This window comes from Apodemus sylvaticus, chromosome 4, assembly GCF_947179515.1.
Source record: "Apodemus sylvaticus chromosome 4, mApoSyl1.1, whole genome shotgun sequence".
NCBI classification, from domain to species: domain Eukaryota; kingdom Metazoa; phylum Chordata; class Mammalia; order Rodentia; family Muridae; genus Apodemus; species Apodemus sylvaticus.
Window position 1 is genome coordinate 108,459,999 of NC_067475.1, and position 18,878 is coordinate 108,478,876.

The window sequence follows — 18,878 nt, forward strand, 5'->3', positions numbered from 1 at the left end:
TACTGACAGAGAGGACCATAATAAAGGGGAGAGTAAGCCTGGGTATTATCAGCCCAGATACCTTCTTAGGTTAGAAATACAGTTTCTATGTGGGCTAATGATTCACTTCAACATATGAAAATAATACTGCAAATAATTCTGACTCCCACAGATAGTTGGCTAGGTATCATCATTGGATTAGTAATCACTGTCTAAGAATGAATGAAGTTTTGGCCTTTTAAAAATTAAAATAAAGTATAATTTCATAATTATACTTTTGAAGATTTCCTCCTTGAAACCCACCCCAATACATGTGTGTGCATTATGAATATGTATATATGATTCAGTGCTACTTGCATATATATGATTCCAATAATGACTACTTATACCAGATATCCTATTAGGAGGCTTTGTCTTCCTAAAGTTTAGCTAAAGTTCAAATATGCAAGCTTTGAAATTGTTTGTAGTGAAGATATCAGCATTGCTCTCTAATACATAGGAACATCTTGTATTAAGTAGTAAATAGACCTCATATAAAGTGAATTAAAAAACAAAACCTAATCTAATTTGCCCTAAGGAAATTGAATTTTTGTATAGATAATACACACTTAAAACCCTTGACTGAAATATAGTGTAATGAGTACGCCATTAAAAATGTTACTGCTATGTTTCTCCCTAACCACTGTCTCCTTGTTTATCATCCCATTATTATCTCTGCTTGGAAACTGTCATGACCTTTTGAATATAACTACACTCAATTTTTAGTACTGAACTACTAGATTAGAAATCTTAGTGATAATAAAGATGACAATGAAACAAATATCCTGATTTTGTCAGCATTGAAAATTAGCAAAGTAATTGTCCTAACATACCCAATTAAAATTAGGTTTATTCAAAGTTCAAGTCATAGTTAAGCTCTTTAAATTTAAAATACTTTAAAGTGTAACCTTTAGGTTTCATTTCTAACTACATGACCAACTAGCTACATGTACCATCATAGATTTTCTTTTAGCCAAATTATGTACTTATCTATTAATCTCAAACCTAATTGTAAATGAAATGGTGCTGTGGCAAATGATATGACCCCATGAATTCCATCCTCTATGTGCTCATGGGTGATGGGAACTCCAACATTTGTGAGTCGTGTGACATAAATAAGTCCATCATCTCTTAGGATGTCATGTTCACATGTGAGGATATAAGTTAATGGCAATTTCTGTAACTGGGAATCATTAACTAATTGGCACATTTGTTTTAATAATAGAAAGGATTGATCTAGCATGGGAAGGGAATATAAGGACAGAGAAAAAGGATGGAAGTGATTGGAGAAGGGATGGAGAGAAGAAGGTTTATGGGACATATGGGGAGGGGGGATCCGGGAAAGGGGAAATCATTTGGAACGTAAACAAAGAATATAGAAAATAAAAATATTAATAAAAAAACAGTGTCTAATGAGTACTCTTATTTTTGCTCATTGTTTGAAACATTAACATGCCATTCCCTATTCTTCAGTTAGAAAGTGGTACACCTTCTCCTGTTCACTCATGTTCATTTACACATAGCAAGCAAATGGGAATATGATCTGAAGAGTCGCTTTAAAGTTGACAGAAGGCTTATGTAAAAATATTTTTTTAGTTTTTGGTAATAAGTTATTTTTATCTATATAGAACATACTTCCTTCCAAGTGATCTAGACATTGGCATATGTCATGATGCCCAGCTTGCTTATAACAATATTTGACATATAGTAGCTAAAGGAGCAGAAACAATAAATATAATAAAACAGCATGTCAAAAACCCATTCAAATGGACATAACCATTTGTTGCTAAATGTTGAAAACAGTAGTATCATATGCCTGGCCTTTAGCTAATTAGTATTATAACATGACAGAAAATACAAAGACTACATTACAAAAATCAGAAAGGCAGAAGGAAGTAGTTGCCCATTTTATGTGTAATCTGTCTTCACCAGAAATGGGAAGTGTCCTGAGTTTTTAGCTATAAGGAGACTCTTTCCTTTCATTTTCAAGTCCTGCTCACTTCAGGAGCCCCTCAGGGCCATCACTTAGTCAGCACAGGAGTTTACCCTGTACTACCACAACCACAAATGTCTGTCTCTATAGTCCTCCACAGAGAAGATTAGGATCTGTTTAGGTCAAAGACAGGCCCCCATCAAAGAAGTTAATTTATATAAAATGAGAGGATTAGTTGTCCTCTCAACAGCACAGCCCAAGAAAATTATCTGACAAACTCCAAAATGTACACACAATAGACACAAAGTCCAGCAAGTTCATAAGGAAAATGAAGAAAGAATGTTCTTCCAAGGAAAATGTTGTCAGACTGTTGATCCTTCCCAGTGTTTTTAGGCCAGTAATTTTTCCAAATTAAATGCAGCATCCCAGATCATTTGGAGAATAAGCAGCACATGAGTAAAACTGAGGCTAAGACAAGCAATAGCTCTCTCATGTATAAATTGACATGGTCCCCAGTTGAGTTAACTCCTGCCTGCTGATGATACTTGAGGAGCAGGAAGATTATAGTTTAGTTTAGTTTTTCATGATTCATTGAGATATACAAGAAACTTATGAGTTAAGTGAAACCTGATTCTGGGGAGATGGCTCAATTGGTAATGTCCTTGCCAGAATAAGCCTCAGGAGCTTGATCTGAAATCAGACCTGGCTATAGTGGGAGCCTTGCCCCAGAGCTACGGTAGAGAAAGAAAGGAAAATCTGAGTTTAGTGGCTATTTAATCTAATAGATGATCCTGCTGAGCTCCAGGATCAATGGAAACTACTTATGTTAAATGTAACACACACACACACACACACTATGTACAATTGGCCTTGAAAATTGTATATATATATATATATATATATATATATGTGTGTGTGTGTGTGTGTATACACATACACATACACGTACACGTACACATACACGTACATGTACACATACATATACAATTTTCAAGGCCAAACTGGTTTACCTATCAAGTTACAGGCCAACAAATGCTACACAGTAAGAGTCGATCACAGAATGAAAAAATAAAGGACGGAAAGGAAAATGAGGGAACAGCTGACTGCCACATGCTTAAACACACATATGTACAACATATGTACATGCAAGAGCAAACACACATGCACACACAAAAATAGAAAAATAATTAAATTAAATCTATTACTCATTAAGAACAAAGAGAATAATGACTTTCTCAGCAGTATTTTAATCTCCACAAAATTTACATCAAGAGAAACCAAGAAATGCCAACAAATCAATAGGTTAGCATAATGGAAGGAGCTGAGGTAGAGAGTGTCTGGATTTGCAGGTATCTCTAACTCTTTCCTGAGCCATACAGTTAACTTCTTCAATGTCTTTTGTGTTAAAGCTCTAAGATACGGGGATATTTGTCCTTACCTCTAAGTACTCCACAGAACCAGCATCCTTTGTTATGAGAAACCCCGAAACAGTGGTTTCTGGTATGCTAAAATACTTTCAGAATATCACATGCCAAATCTTCCAGAAACTCTGGTCCTTTCCACATAAAAGGTCAGTAATTGAAGACTTAGTGTTTGGATTTATTAGCACCATGGAAATCTGAGCAATGACCATGAATATTTTATCCATTAACAATCCTGAGAAATCATGGAATCTGATTTGATCAAAAGGGGTCCAGATGGAAGACATGTTAGTGCAACTACTGTCTTTTATATCTCACAGAATTTTGTGAGGTCACATGTATGCTTTCAGAAGAGGTAGTTGCTTTTACCCCAGAGTCAATGTATGGTGTTCAGCTTTATATGAACCCAGAAACCCTCTCTCTCATTGCCCTTGACCAGAACCTTGGAAGGAAAACCACTGCAGTTGGATGCCTACTCCATTCCTGACAGCTAGAAAGGTCAGCTCAGGAAGAGATGTATAATAACCAACGTGTGACACACTTCTTGAATTATTTCTAGACTTTTCATGAAGCCACCTTTATAAACTATAGTAGACACCCCAAAGAAACGAAGAAGCAGGTGGAGCAATGGTTGCATAGAAATCCCTTATTCCTCCCCGTGTGGCTGACAAAGCAGAATGCATAGAATGGAAGCAGCAAGGACAGGGTCTTCTGGTAGGCAGGATTGGTGCAGGACTTTGCATTTCAGTCCCAGCACACATCATTTTTAACAAATGCTTCAATCCTTATAGCCATACTTCTTCCCTTATACTGTCTACTAGTCTAGACTCCAACATCCTTACCTATCTTATTTAAAGACTTGGGTCAAATTTAATCTTTTTCAGTTACATGGTGTTTAAAATGCCCAATGGTAATGACCCTATAGTGACCACAATCACAGGGTTATCAGTCTGGTAGCAATTTTTGCAGGTGCTCTGGTGCATTTTTAATTTTACCCATAAGTGTGCACCTGTATGTTTGTACATGCAAACACCTAAGCAAGAGAGTCACTTCCTAAATTCACAGAGCAACATGCCTCAATTCCAATGCACCAATGTTCAATTTCCACCTTACATTAAAGACCATGTGTCATACTATGTCTTAAAAACATATGAAGTATTGGAGCTGGAGAAATGGCTCAGTCAATAGCACTGGTTATTCTTCTAGAGGACCTGATTTCCATTCCTAGCTCTCACATGGTAGCTCACAACTGTCTATAACTCCCACAGGGGATTGAGTGCACACTTCTGTTCCCTCCAGATATTGAATTCAAAAATGAATCAACTAATCCTATTTTGAGCATTTTATACTTAAAAAAATAACAGATGTTATCATTGCAATCATAAAGACAGTATTTAAAAGCAGGTAGCAGCTACTTAACAAGTATGTCTTGGAATTAATATAGGCAGTGTGGTTAAGTGCATTCATCTTAGTGCTGCACAAACCCTCAGAAGAAAGTCAAGCCTTCAGGGAAGGAAAAAATGCACTCATATCAAGCCCTATGAAAACATCATCCAGAATCATTGAAAAAATGAGCGTGTGTCAACATGCATTTCTCACCCTTTATCCGAAATAACTTAAAGGATATGATTAAGGTGGGTATATTATTCCTTTAAAAATGACTCAAACTAGTTTGCAAAGGTCAAAAGAGAAAGGAAATATGATAACATAATTCTACTCTTGTTATGTGGACAAAGCTGAAATTGTTTAATTAATACATCCTGCTTAATTCAGGATACAAAAATGATGTCACATTCAACAAAATGACTCCTCGGTCTGACATTTCACAAAAAATTACAATTAAAACATGTGAACCTAGTAAGCTAGAGGATTAATGGGAAAAAATGTAATACTCTTTCTCAGGGAAGTGATACATGTCGTTTACTTCTTTATTTTTGAGTTTATAATATAATTATACTATTTTTTCTTCCTTCCCTTCTTTTAAACCATCTCTTACCTGCCTCATTGATCTGTTTCAAATACATGACCTCGTTTTGCAAATGTAATCTCTAACATTTTATATTGGTTTTCAATAGCATGGTTTAGAATAGTGTAATAACAGTTTTTATTGGTGGTATATTAGAGATTATCAAGTGTGAAAGAGCAGCTAAGGGCTTGTCAAAAGTCCTGCATCCAGAAGGACCTCATGCTTGTTTCAAAGCTCAGCATCTATAATTTAAAATTATTTAAAATGCAATTGGACTCATTAGAACAGTGGATCATATAAATGAGCATAGGAGCTGACATGTGTGCTTCACCCATGTTGGTATGTAAATCCCACAATACCTATTTCATTTCAATAGTATATTTAATTCTATCCATCTCAGACTTTGCTTTATTCACTGGCCCTTTTAAATTTACCAGAATTCTCACCCAGTGTTCCAGATCTGAACATGAAATGCTAAAAAACTGAAGATCCTGAAGATGTAACAGCCTCAGTTTCTCCTGAAATAAGAACTTGCTTCCAATGAAAAAGTAGCAACAAATGAACTCCTTCAAAGCCTTTCTTCCATATGTAACTTCCCATCTTAGCCACTTACAGGGAAACTAAAGATCGTGAGAAAATGGGTGAGCCATAGTGCTTTTACAACCAATCCTCTGTTACTTTGCAGTAAGCTGAAACTATAGATGTTGATGGAACATGCATATCTGTCATGTAATAGTAACAGTGTAATAGTTGTAATAGTGGCATAAGCTGTGCCCACTTCCACTCCTCTGCTAAGTATATACATATCTAAGCACAAGACAAGTGACACCAGTAAGTCTGCATGTAAGATAACATACTTTCATTGGTATTTAAATGGCCATTATGGGGTTGGGAAACATGTATTATCCATTAAAGTTCTTGTCTCACAAAGCATTAAAACCAGAATTGGTTCTTCAGAACCCATTTATCAGACATGTTAGCCTGTAGTGTGCAATTGCAGCCTGGGAAAGCAGAACTGGCATCATTAAATCAAGGTGGCTAGCAAGAACAGACAAATCAGTGAGATCAGAGTTTGATTGAAAGATACTTCCTCAATAAATAAGGTAGATGCAACGTTCTAACATTGATCTTGGGCTTCCACATGCACATAGAAATATACATGCAAACACATGTATAAACACATATAGTGATTTCACACACACACATAAACACACACACACATACCTTTAAAGGTCACTATATATAGCATAAGCATAAATTGACATTTTATAATGTCTGTTCAGGGCCCTTCAGGATGCTGAAAGGCATTGTGATTTGCTCGGATGACTCTCTCTCTTCCAGTTTCGTAGACTCACCCACCCCATCTCTACTTCGCTCAAGACCCTCACAATACAGCTTGAGTTCCTGAAGCAGCAGGAATAGTAATATTAATGTAAGATATTAGGAATATATTAGAGAGGAAAGGCTAGAGTTGAATAATGATGTGTTTGTGTGTCAAGGTGACAAGAACTCAATTATCCTGACTGGTTTTATTTTATTTTGTTTGAAAACATGAAAAAAATCTAGATTTATTTGAGAGGAGGAAACAAAAAGAAAATCTCTCTTAAGCTGTCCTATGTGTAAGACTATGCAGTATATTCCATACAAGTGATTGATATCCCCAGCCGATTATCGGAGGTTCCATCATGCAAAGTATAAAAAGCAATCTGAGCGAGCCAGGAGGAACAAGTCACTGGGCACCATTTCCTCATGTCCTGTGCTTCATGATTCCTTCTGTGTGTCCTGGAGAAATATAAGCAATCAGCTCCACCCTCCTGCTCCATCCAGACATAAACCCACTCCCACTACCATGGATTTTCTACTATGATGTACTTTGTCATACCATAAGCCCATAACTCATTTCTCCTTTAGCTGCTTCTTGTCATCTTTTCTAGTCACAGAGAAAAGAAAGCAATTAATACACATCAAGTACACTGATACCAACATTAAAGGGGATTTTACAATTTATTGTTAAAAGATTTAACAGTAACTCTTATATTCAATGGTAGTTCATAGTCCTTGGTATATTTTAAACTTTGTATGACAAGACAGGCCAACTTGAGAAGAGTTTAAAAGGAGGTAATTACTTAGGTCCATGGTAGACCATTGTCTAGCAAGCACAAAACATTGGACATTGGATTCAATGTTCAGTACACACAGACAGAAACACACACACACACACACACACACACAGAGAGAGAGAGAGAGACAGAGACAGAGACAGACAGAGACAGAGACAGATAGACAGACCGATAGATAGAGATAGATGAAAGAGAGAGAGAAGAAGAATTAAATCCCTATTTAATATTACTTACTTAAAGCCAAAACTAAAGCTAAAGTCATGCAAAAAGAATAAATTTACTGGATTATTTTACATCATATAGATTACATTCCAAACATCATGCATCATGGAATCACAACATTCAAAAGATTTCATTTGTTTTAGGACTAAACTGTGCTGGTTTCTATCATATATTATACATACAACATACCAGTTGAGTCACTGTTGCTGCCAAGGTGCCCCCAGAACTGTCTCCTGAAATACAGATGCGAGTGGGATCCACTCCATATTTTGCAAGAACTTTATCCTGGAGAAATAACTTGACGACAAAAATACAATCTTCGAGGGCCGCTGGGAATAGATGCTGAGGAGCAAGTCTGTAGCTTTAAAGGTAAATCAAGCATACAAACAAACAAAACCAGTGGAGAAATTATGATTAAGTTTATGTTTTCGATTATCTCTCAATTTTCCCAGATTCTTTTAAATTAACCCATTTTGAATATTTAATTCCATCAACTAAACTTGGGCTTACTAAAATTTTCAATTTGAATACAAGAAGTAGAGTTTGGTTTAAAGGTTCTGGGGCATTGTTTCCATTGTGAGAAGAGTGAGACAGGATACATCTTTGACCTCAGAAAATTTGTAAGCTTCACCAGGCCCTCAGTAGAGTCAGTGATTCAAAAGCAATTCATAATCATTGATTAGATAATTCGTGGAAATTAAAATTTGAAAAAAAAACTTATAGAAAAGCATTGGTGGTTGTCTTTAATTAGAAATTTATTTAGACCAAAATTCCATAGAATGGTAGAATTTCATGTAACAAAACAAGGATTTGAATTAAAATTATGTTTGATATATGAACATGTAAAGCATATCACTAAAATACTGTAAGTCTTAAAACAAAATAGTATCATGATTTTACTTTCCCCCTTCTTGGACACATCTCACTGTGTTCTGTTATAGAAACTCAATTGAGCTGTCTCACTTAACTCTGTTTTAAACACTAAAATATCCATTGATTTCTACAATTCTTCACAGTTCTGTAACGAACATTAATATTCAGAAAGTCCTTGTGAAGTTTTAAATTTTGAGATGTGTCTAAGTGTTTTAAATAGCTTAATATCAACTAAGCAACATTAAAATATTATATTTTACAGTAATTTTAAAAATCAACTAAAAAACCATAGAATGCTTAGACTAGATAGATATACCTTAATGTACTCTGTTTAAAAAAAAAACTTGGGGGGCTGGAGAGATGGCTAAGCAGTTAAGAGCACTGACTGCTCTTCCAGAGGTCCTGAGTTCAAGTTCCAGCAACCACATAGTATCTCACAACCATCTGTAATGAGATTTGATGCCCTCTTCTGGTGTGCCTGAAGAAAGCCACAGTATACTTATATACATGAAATAAATAATATTTTTTAAAACTTCTTTAAATTGTAATGTGGAAATATTGGCTAAGCTATAATGAGGAAAGAAAACTATCATTACTGTTTTGAAATTTCTCAGGCATAAGTAATTCCATTTGCTTTGAAGGGATAGCTGTGAACAGGACAGTATTAAACTTTCTAGTATTCGCTACTTGACTCTATAACACTGTCAGTCAAAATTCTATATACTGTTTCTGCAAAGGTCTAAAGCTTTGTAAAATAATTTCTGTACCATAATATTGGAAAGTAAAAACTTTTTTTTCCAATCTCATGAGGGGATTTAAGAAGTACAGAATCCACCAAGTAGGTCATAAAGTAGCAGGTATATATTCAACTTTCTAGTGTATTGTTGCACATTTGAGCAGCAAAAGTTATAAAATATTAAGAGTTATCATTAAAAAGATTCTTGATGTATTTGAATGGTTCCAGCATTGGTTCTAATATTACTGGACCCAGGAATAATTCTAACATACATGTTTTTGTTATTATGTCAAATAAATCCCAACACACCTCAGATATTATGGGAATACACTGCAGGAATATTACCTGTGTAGGCTTTATGTTCTTGGAGCTATCACTGCTTTATGGACAAAGATGCTTACTTCTCTGTATCTCACAGGTGTCTGCCATGGCAGAGACGAAAGCAAAATAGTGCCTTGTTGAGGACTCACTGACATTATAGTACCAAGAAAAAAAATTGTAAACCAAAATTCCCTAGCAGGAACCCAGCCACCATTGAGGACTGTGAGACTTTGACTATAAACCAAGTTTATCCTGGGAGAGCAAAGGCCACAAAAATAAAAATCACCAGGTCTCTTACTCTGGAGCCATAACAACAGCGTCAAGTTTGTTGGTTGTCCATCGGTTCACGGAATCATAAGGCAGCATCTCTGGAATAGAAGAAATAAGTATAGAGCAGAGCTGCATAAAAGCCAAGCAATGAAAACCCAGACACATCTATGAATCATGACTTATTTGAATTCTAGTTACTTGATAGAAGCCTGTCAATCTACACTTCTGTCACCTCATATAGGAAAATCGGAGTAACAAAACCTTTGTATCTCCTGCCTACTAAATTACTCCTGAGCTGGGCCAGAAGATGAAATCAGCTTGGTCACAATGAAATAAGCAACCGGAGTTCTGGTGACCTGCTGTGTTCTCTCAGGAAATTTCCGCTGGGTTCTTTGTGTTGCTTACTCATATGACCCTTGCTGCAGAGCAGAGCCTACAAGCATCATGCTCTGTTCTCGTCTGGGGCCAGTTTTATCAGAAGTTATGTGCCTGAGCAGTAAGGAAAGAAACTACACCAGGTGATATTGCACCAACAGTGACCACTGAGCAATGGTGACGATCATAATCCCAAAACTTTTGCAGTAACAAATTATTCTTTTGTTGATTTTTTTTCTGAGAGAGGAAAAAGTGTATGCCTTGACTCTCCCGAAGTAACTACTCTCTTATCCATTAAACTGGCTTTAAATCTAGAAATCAGAAAACAATATAATCATCACTAGACTATAAAATCAGATAGTAATGTAATTAATATTTAAAGATCTTTTAGAGTTCTTGCAATTTTAATAGTGGAACTTTAACTTACTATATAAACTTCATGGGGTAATTGTAAAAAAATAATAAGCCTTTTTCCTTATGCAGGGCTTAGACTTTTAAATAAAGTCATTCATATTTAATACATTTACAAATAAACTTTAAGTTACTTTTCTGAATATAAGTGAAAATTTTAGTTGCTAAAATAAGTCAACATATTCTTGCTTGTATAGTTTCTTGTTTAAACTAACTATAGTTTGTATCTAGTGATTATACAAAGCAGTGGGAATAGGAAAGGATAAATTTATTAAAATCTTAACAGAAAACAATGTCAAAATTTATTGGCAAAATACAATTCACGTAAAGAGCATAAAAATATATTCATGCTGTAAAACACAAGCATAATGACTTTTATTAACTGTTTATGGGGAAAACTAAATCACTGAGTGACAAAGTGGATCAAGGTCATGAGAATGCACAGAATTCCATTGCAAGCAAATGAAACCTACATTTAAAAACTATACTTACTGAAACTTCCCAAGATGTAGGCACCACCATGAATGTAAATCACAGCTGGTCTCTGTTTTGCAGACTTCCTTTTCGGTAAATACAGACGAACAGGAATGCCACTGAAATCTGTGTCAATCACTGTAATGTTTTCATCTGAAACTGGCTTTGTATCTTGAAATCCCATTAATATGGCAAAAAACTCTTCAAATTTCATAAGACCCATATTTTCCAACAATGTGGCCTATTAAAACAACATTCAAACGCAAACATTAATATTTTAATGTTAGTAATACTAAATGCACAGAGATGAAATGGGAAAAAATAAGGAGGTGGGGATAATACTGTAGTGTTTAGAGAAAAGCCCTTGCCACAGATTGTATTGAGATCTCAGAAGATGGTGAGGAAAGATATAGAAACCCAGGAGTGGAAGACTGCTGAAGTAGTGTCCTCAATACATGGCAAGACAGTTGTACTAATAAACTCACTGATGCTTTGGTTGCCTACATTAGACACACACATAAAAAAAGCAATATGTAAGTATAGATTGGTAGTTGTAATTTGAGAGACCCTAACCCAACTCAGGAGCTATGTGCAGTTTATGGCCTCTGAGCATGGGAGAATCAGGTAGCTTGAGGGATATGCCCCTTGATAAGTTGCCCTGGCTCCAATACATGGCTCTATATCTATAAACATATATGCAGCACTAACTGGACTACTTGAGTTATAGAAAGTATTTTGTAAAAGGGCATGATGTGGAGCAAGGAATGAGGGAAAAGGGGTCTGGGAAAAATAAGTATCATTCTTACTTTACAGAAACATGAAAATATTGTTGGACTCTTAAAAATGAGACTTCTTACATGTCCTATGACATGTACTATCATTTACACTACAAAACCTCAATAATTTCATCTGCTAACACTTTCATAAAATGGAGCCAATCAACATTTCATGATAGATATGGGAATTGTTCATGAAGTCCCAACCCAACCTCATAGAAATACTGGCAGTTAATGCCTGTTAGGGGAAGGTCGCTTTCTTCTATGATGTAGTTACCCTTGTCCAGATACATAATCTTCTTTCATGCTAAGGCAAGAAACTAATTAAGCTAATTGTGTCTTGCCAAGAAAGAAGACATAAAAGTAAAAAGAGAAAATTTTGAGAACAATTTCACCAGAATAAAGAACATATCCCATGAATGTATGAACTATCAAGCTTAAAAAAAGAAATCTCAAGCATCTAATATTTGGAAACAAAAGTAATCTCATCTGATACCCCAAATTTTTGGTACTGTAATTATTATCATGCTATGTTCTTCTTAATGGTTTTATCAAAAATACTATCTGAGGATAGCATTTTATGCTTTCTTTCTTTGAATGCCTATTTCCACAATTTAATTTGTTGTATAATAAATTTATTTATAACTTTTAAAATTTAACTTGTGTGTGTGTGTGTGTGTGTGTGTGTGTGTGTGTGTGTGTGTGTGTACAGGCATGTATATACCATGTGTCTATGAAGCCAGAGAATATATTCAGATGTTGTTTCTCAATTTCCATATTGTGTGAGTTAGGGTCTGCATTTCTTTTTTTTTTCTTTCTTTCTCTTTCCTTTTTTTGCCACTGTATTTGCCCATCCTGCGAGTTCAAGAGCTTCCATAGATTTTCCTATCCTATCTTCTCATACCACTGTGGGAGCTGCAGGATCACAAATGAACCTTACTGTGTTTAGTTTTATGTGGGTACTAGAGATCCAAATTCATGTTTGCCTTCATGTGCAGCAAGTGTTTTAGCACCAGGTATCTCCCTGGCCTTCAATTTATTTCAGTGTTGAATGTAATCACTTAGTTACTATATTACTAACAGTCTAAGTTTCCACTTTTAAGCTACCAAGAATTTTCTTTTCTTTTCCTTAAATAAGTCTCTTTTTATTTCTATAGCTGATGTAAATCACTCTTTAGTATTTTTAACTGTTTTCAAACATGTAAATGTTAGTTCAACTAAAGTAATTATAATTTGGTTTGTTACTAGAATATTTTGAAAGCATGCATCAGTGTAATTATCTCAGAGTAGAGAGATCAATAATTCTTGTTTTGATAACCTTAGTGAAGATACGTATCTATATTAAGGTCATCTGGGCATAAACTTGCTGTAACATCATTAGCATGAAAACAGAAAAGTGATAAACATGTCAGGAGAATTGACAAATTGGACCTCATAAAATTTCAAGGCTTCTGTAAGGCAAAGGATACTGTCAATAGGACAAAACAACAACAAACAGATTGGGAAAAGATCTTTACCAATCCTACATCCAAGAGAGGGCTACTATCCAATGTACACAAAGAACTCAAAAAGTTAGACTCAGTAGAAACAAATAACCCTATTAAAATGGGGTACTGAGCTAAACAAAAAATTCTCAACTGAGGAATACTGAATGGATAAGAAGCACCTAAAGAATGTTCAACATCCTTAGTCATTAGGTAAATGCAAATCAAAACAGCCCTGAGATTCCACTTCACACCAGTCAGAATGGCTTAGATCAAAAACTCAGGGGACAGCAGATGCTCTCGAGGATGTGGAGAAAGTGGAACACTCCTCCATTGCTGGTAGGATTGCAAGCTGGTACAACCACTCTGGAAATTAGTCTGAAGGTTCCTCAGAAAATTGTAAATAGCACTTCCTAAAGACCCAGCTATACCATTCCTGGGAACATACCCTGAAGTTTCTCCAACATGTAATAAGGTCATATGCTCCACTATGTTCATAGCAGCCTTATTTATAATAGTCAGAACCTAGAAAGAGCCCAGATGTCCATCAACAGAGGAATGGATACAGAACATGTGGTAAATTTACACAATGGAGTATTACTCTGCTATTAAAAACTATGAATTCATAAAATTCTTAGGCAAATGGTTAGAACTAGAAAATATTGTACTGAGTGGATTAACCCAATCACAAAAGAAGACACATGGTATGCACTCACTTATAAGTAGATATTAGCTCAGAAGCTCCGAATACCCAAAATACAATTACAAACTAAAGGAAGCTCAAGAAGATGGAAGACCAAAGTGTGGATAGGTCATTCCTTCTTAGAATGGAGATTGAAATACCCAAGGGAGATACAGAGACAAAGTGTGGAGCAGAAACTGAAGGAAAGGCCATCCAGAGACCGCCCCATCTGATGATCCGTCCCATATGCCGTTACCAAGCAAAGACACTATTGTGGATGACAATAAGTGCTTGCTGACAGGAGCCTGGTATAGCTGCCTCCTGAGAGGCTTTGCCAGTGCCTGACAAATACAGAAGTGAATGCTGACCACCATCAATTAACTATGTACAGAGTCCCCAATGGAGGAGCTAGAGAATGGACCAAAGGAGCTGAAAGGGTTTCCAGCCCCATAGGAGGAACAACAACATGAACCAACCAGTACCCCCATAGCTCTCAGGGACTAAACCACCAACCAAAGAGTACACATGGAGGGACCCATGGCTCCTGCCATGTTTGTAGCAGAGGATGGCCTAGTTGGACATCAATGAGAGGAAAGACCCTTGGACCTGTGAAGGCTCGATGCCTCAGTGTAAGAGAATGCCAGTACAGAGAAGGGGGAGTGGGAGGGTGAGTGAGCAGGGGGAGGGGAAAGGGATAGGAGGTTTAGAAATGGATAACATTTGAAGTGTAAATAAAATATCTAATAAAAAAGAAAAAAGGAGAGCACGTATATTTGTAAGACTCAATTATATTCTTTATAGATGCTTAGTAACATTTCCTGCCACAATCAATTAAAGCTGATCCTTTGCAATCCTGATTTTAGAGCATTTTTGATATTTTAATTTCTGTAATTTTCAACCTGTGTTTTTTTAAAAAATTAAATATTTACTTATTTAAAATATTTTAGCATATCTTAATTTGCAGATTATCTTTATTAAACTTATCCAAATATGTGCAACACTTCTTAAACTCTTTTCCATATACAATATTAATTCCTGTTGCAGCTTCCCCTAGGGATCCTTCACAGGCCCAAATTCTATCTTGTAGAACTTGTACCCTAATTTCCTCAGGAAGACAATGCCTAGGGGTCAAATTAGGATGCACCAATATTTCCAGAAAGGTCAGTTCACTAATCCAACAGCTCCTCATGGGGTCCAAACTCTTCTACACACCCTTTACAACTTTTATTATACATACATCTTCCAAATTCCCCCAATATTTCTTTATCAAACTTGCTATTGGTAGAGATCATGGAGGCTCTAATCATTTCTCAGTAATCAAGTATACCCAGATATTTCCACTCTCTCCTGTCCCTCATATTTTTTCTGTGCTTAGTAACCCAGGCCCAGTGTTCCTTCTCCTTTGGGCCTTCAATTCTCTTAACTACTAAAGCTTTATGTTTCTCAAAAACATTTCCTGTTTCAGATATTTCTTTGTACAACTTAGTCATAACCATGAGTTGGCTAAAATTTCCCAGTGAACATTCATGGCTGTCAGCCTCCACATCCAGACTCCTTGTCCTGTTATGCTCTGGGTTGGCTGCATGAATGGCCAGGGCCAGAACAGTTTGTTTAAATAGGTATCAAAGTAATTTTCTTCTCTAGTAATGCCCTCAACCTCTTTCCCAGAAAAAATTACCAAAATTTTATTTAAAGAAAAATAGGGTATAGAAAAAGGTAAAAAACATATAAGCTTACAAAAAGAGAAATGCCATCTGTATACTAGAAAACCAGAGACACATTATTCAGGTTGATGGTACTCTTGCAGCTTAAACTGTGTGTCATGTAGCTATGTCCACACTCATGTCACACCTGACATGAGTCATAAATAATGACTAAAAGAGAACCATACTGGCTGAAAAATTAATAAGCAAAATGCTTATCAATTGAACTCCCAATGGAAGCTTGTCAATAACTGGAATGATCATTTCAATAACTCATAATTTGTTCCTATGTATCCATGTGAAAGGAAATCAATGTACAGTTACATGTTTCATGTTTGTATTTTGCATTTGAGTACACGAAAGTCACAGAATACATTTATAGTGAGAGGATATAAGTATTAGGATACTTTGTAATCTAGTAATGTATGAACTCAATAATGATGATGTAGCAAGTCTTCTATAAAATGTAACTTGTTGCCCCTCATTTCCTATTTTGTCCAAGTCAATAATGTGAGGCATTAAGAAACCCGAACCAGGATAACTCAACCAGCATTGGACTCAGAAGTAACTGTATTAGCTGTTTCAATGATTAGTTCAACTGTCAATGTCATACAACCTAGAATCACCTTAGGAGAATCTCTCATTAAAGGACTGTCTTGATCATGTCAACTTGTGAACAGATGTATGGGGAATTGTTCAATTATATTAACTGATATAGCAATATATAGCCCTGTATTGAAGGTGGCCCCATTCCCAAGTTTGTGCCTGGATATCTAGCTAAACATATAAAACATATACACATGGATACTTTCGTTTCTCTCTGCACTTGATTATACATCAAGATCCCAAACTTAATCTTCCTAGTATAATGGACTGTATTCTATGTTGTGAACTAAAATAAACACTCTCTAAGCTAAGCTGCTTTTGCCAGGGTATATTGTAACAGAAATCAGAATTAGAATAGGGCAGTTGTCCAGCATGGGACGGTCACTATCCTTCGGTAGTACACTAGCCATGTCTTCCTCATCTACTATACACTGATGCATCTTCTCTGATCATTCATTGTTTTATCTCATCTACTTCCCAAACATTTCTATTGTCAAAAGCTTCCTGACAGAAGTATATTTTGGTAAAAGAGAATGAGATATATTATTGAGTTCATATTCAGGCACTGTCACAAAGTCTTAATCACAGCAACATAGACCTAAAGGCAGAAAACAGCAGCAGAAGATGCCAAAATGTAGCCTCTGAGATATGTGAGTCACTGAGGCATGTCAGGGAGTATGTGCCATATAGCATACTTTCTGCTCATAAAAAATGTGCTCTTCTCATGAGTACACAGGGTAGCTTTCTCGTGGATTTTACAGACATTACAACACACAAATTCAAAAGCATATAGAACAGACAGATCTATAGTTATTATACAAATAATTGTTAAATGATATGAAAAGATAGAAATAAATGGTACTATCATAACATTTTTCTTATTATTACAATATAATTTATTTAATATCAATATAACACATGTATAAAATTGTAATGAAATTATCATTACTATTGAGTTTATTATTAACACAGTTAAAACTGATCAATTATTTGGCACAAGAATAGTTTTTGAATATAGGAAGCATAGGAATTACCTAAAAAAGGGGAAAAGATACTAAAATAATGAAAGGTTTAATATATAAAATCTTTTATAATATGAATGGTTTATACACATGAATTTAAAGAAATATGTAAGCCTAGGTTTTCTGAAAAAGCATCAAATATATTTAAACATCTGAACAACTACGCAAAAATTCTTTTAGGAATACTAGTTCTTTTGTGTGGTCAATACATTATTAACTTTAGAAATAGTATCTTAAAAACACCATGAGTCCTTCAATAGACCATAAAGTGTGTTAATGATTAATTCAAATGTTAAGCACATGAATTATAATAATTTGTATATATAGCTCTAAAAAAGCAAGGTATCTTTCAAAATACTAATGAAAGAAAATTTCATATTCATTTATAACAAAGCTTCCCAATTTCTCAGGAAAACATATTACCATAAGTGATGATATTTTCATGCCAGCATCTATGATTCTCACTTTCCACGGTTCTTCAATGTTTTCTGGTATGGCTACATAACTATGATAAGCAAGGAAGATAAAAATGGATCCAAAGCACAGAGTTTTGTACCGCATGATAAGTCTTCTACAGACTTCTTTGTGTGAGTAGTCAAATGCCATCTCACATATAAATTGCTAAGAAGTAAGACAAAGGTAGAAGACAAATCTGTCCAGGTCAAATGACAATATAGCAATACCTAGTAAAGATTAAGTACAAAGATCAGTTTACTATTACAACAAGTTATGTAATTGTGCTTTCTTGTGGAAAGAGTGTATCATGAAGTATCTATTGATTGTTTGTATTAAGAACAAAAATATTACAGAGTAGCAAATTCTTCTTTAACATGAGTGAAACTCATCTTAGTGGGACTCTGGGAATAGCACCAGAAAGGTAAAAGTCCATTTTTGGTGCCATTTTATGAAAAGTATTGACAAGAAGTTTAAAAAATGGGGATAACATTGAATCAACATGAAGTTTAAAGCACAACAAAATATACTGTGAGGTGAGCAATCAACTATAGGACAGGGAACTAAATGCTTTTCAAAATTACACATTTAATTCACCTGATGGCGATTAGGCAGTATTAAAATATCATATATGAAATTAAATTTAGAAAATTCATATAGCTACTTGCATTATCACAAAAATAATATGTATTCATTAAGCAAGTATCGATTACAACATTGTGTCTGTCATGTCTTGTGTTAAGCGAAAAATGTTAAGTACTAGATTAAACCTGAAATATGTCCATTCCTTTTATGAAGCAACCTTGCTCAATTTATTTGTTCTAAGGCCTTTTCTACCAATATTATAATAGAATAGTTTCCTTATTTAAGTCCACTGCAAGTTTTTCAAGAAATTTGAGGCATAAGCTATTACTGGCGTAATTGTTCCATGTTCTTACTTGCTATAATGTTTACCAACCCTGCATTAATATCTACCAGAACAAAAAAAATATATCAGAAAAAAAATCACTCT

The 18,878-nt window shown here is 35.2% G+C and overlaps 1 protein-coding gene across 1 annotated transcript; it reads right to left on the reverse strand.

Moving 5' to 3' along the window:
* Window positions 1–973: 973 nt before the first annotated feature.
* LOC127683685 (arylacetamide deacetylase-like 2) lies at window positions 974–17,974 on the reverse strand. The gene is made up of 5 exons (XM_052180963.1): window positions 17,837–17,974; window positions 11,159–11,381; window positions 9,909–9,978; window positions 7,863–8,041; window positions 974–1,215 (listed from the first exon to the last, which is right to left on the reverse strand). Exons 1-5 carry the CDS (start codon window positions 17,972–17,974, stop codon window positions 974–976), a joined length of 852 nt encoding a protein of 283 aa, XP_052036923.1.
* Window positions 17,975–18,878: the final 904 nt, after the last annotated feature.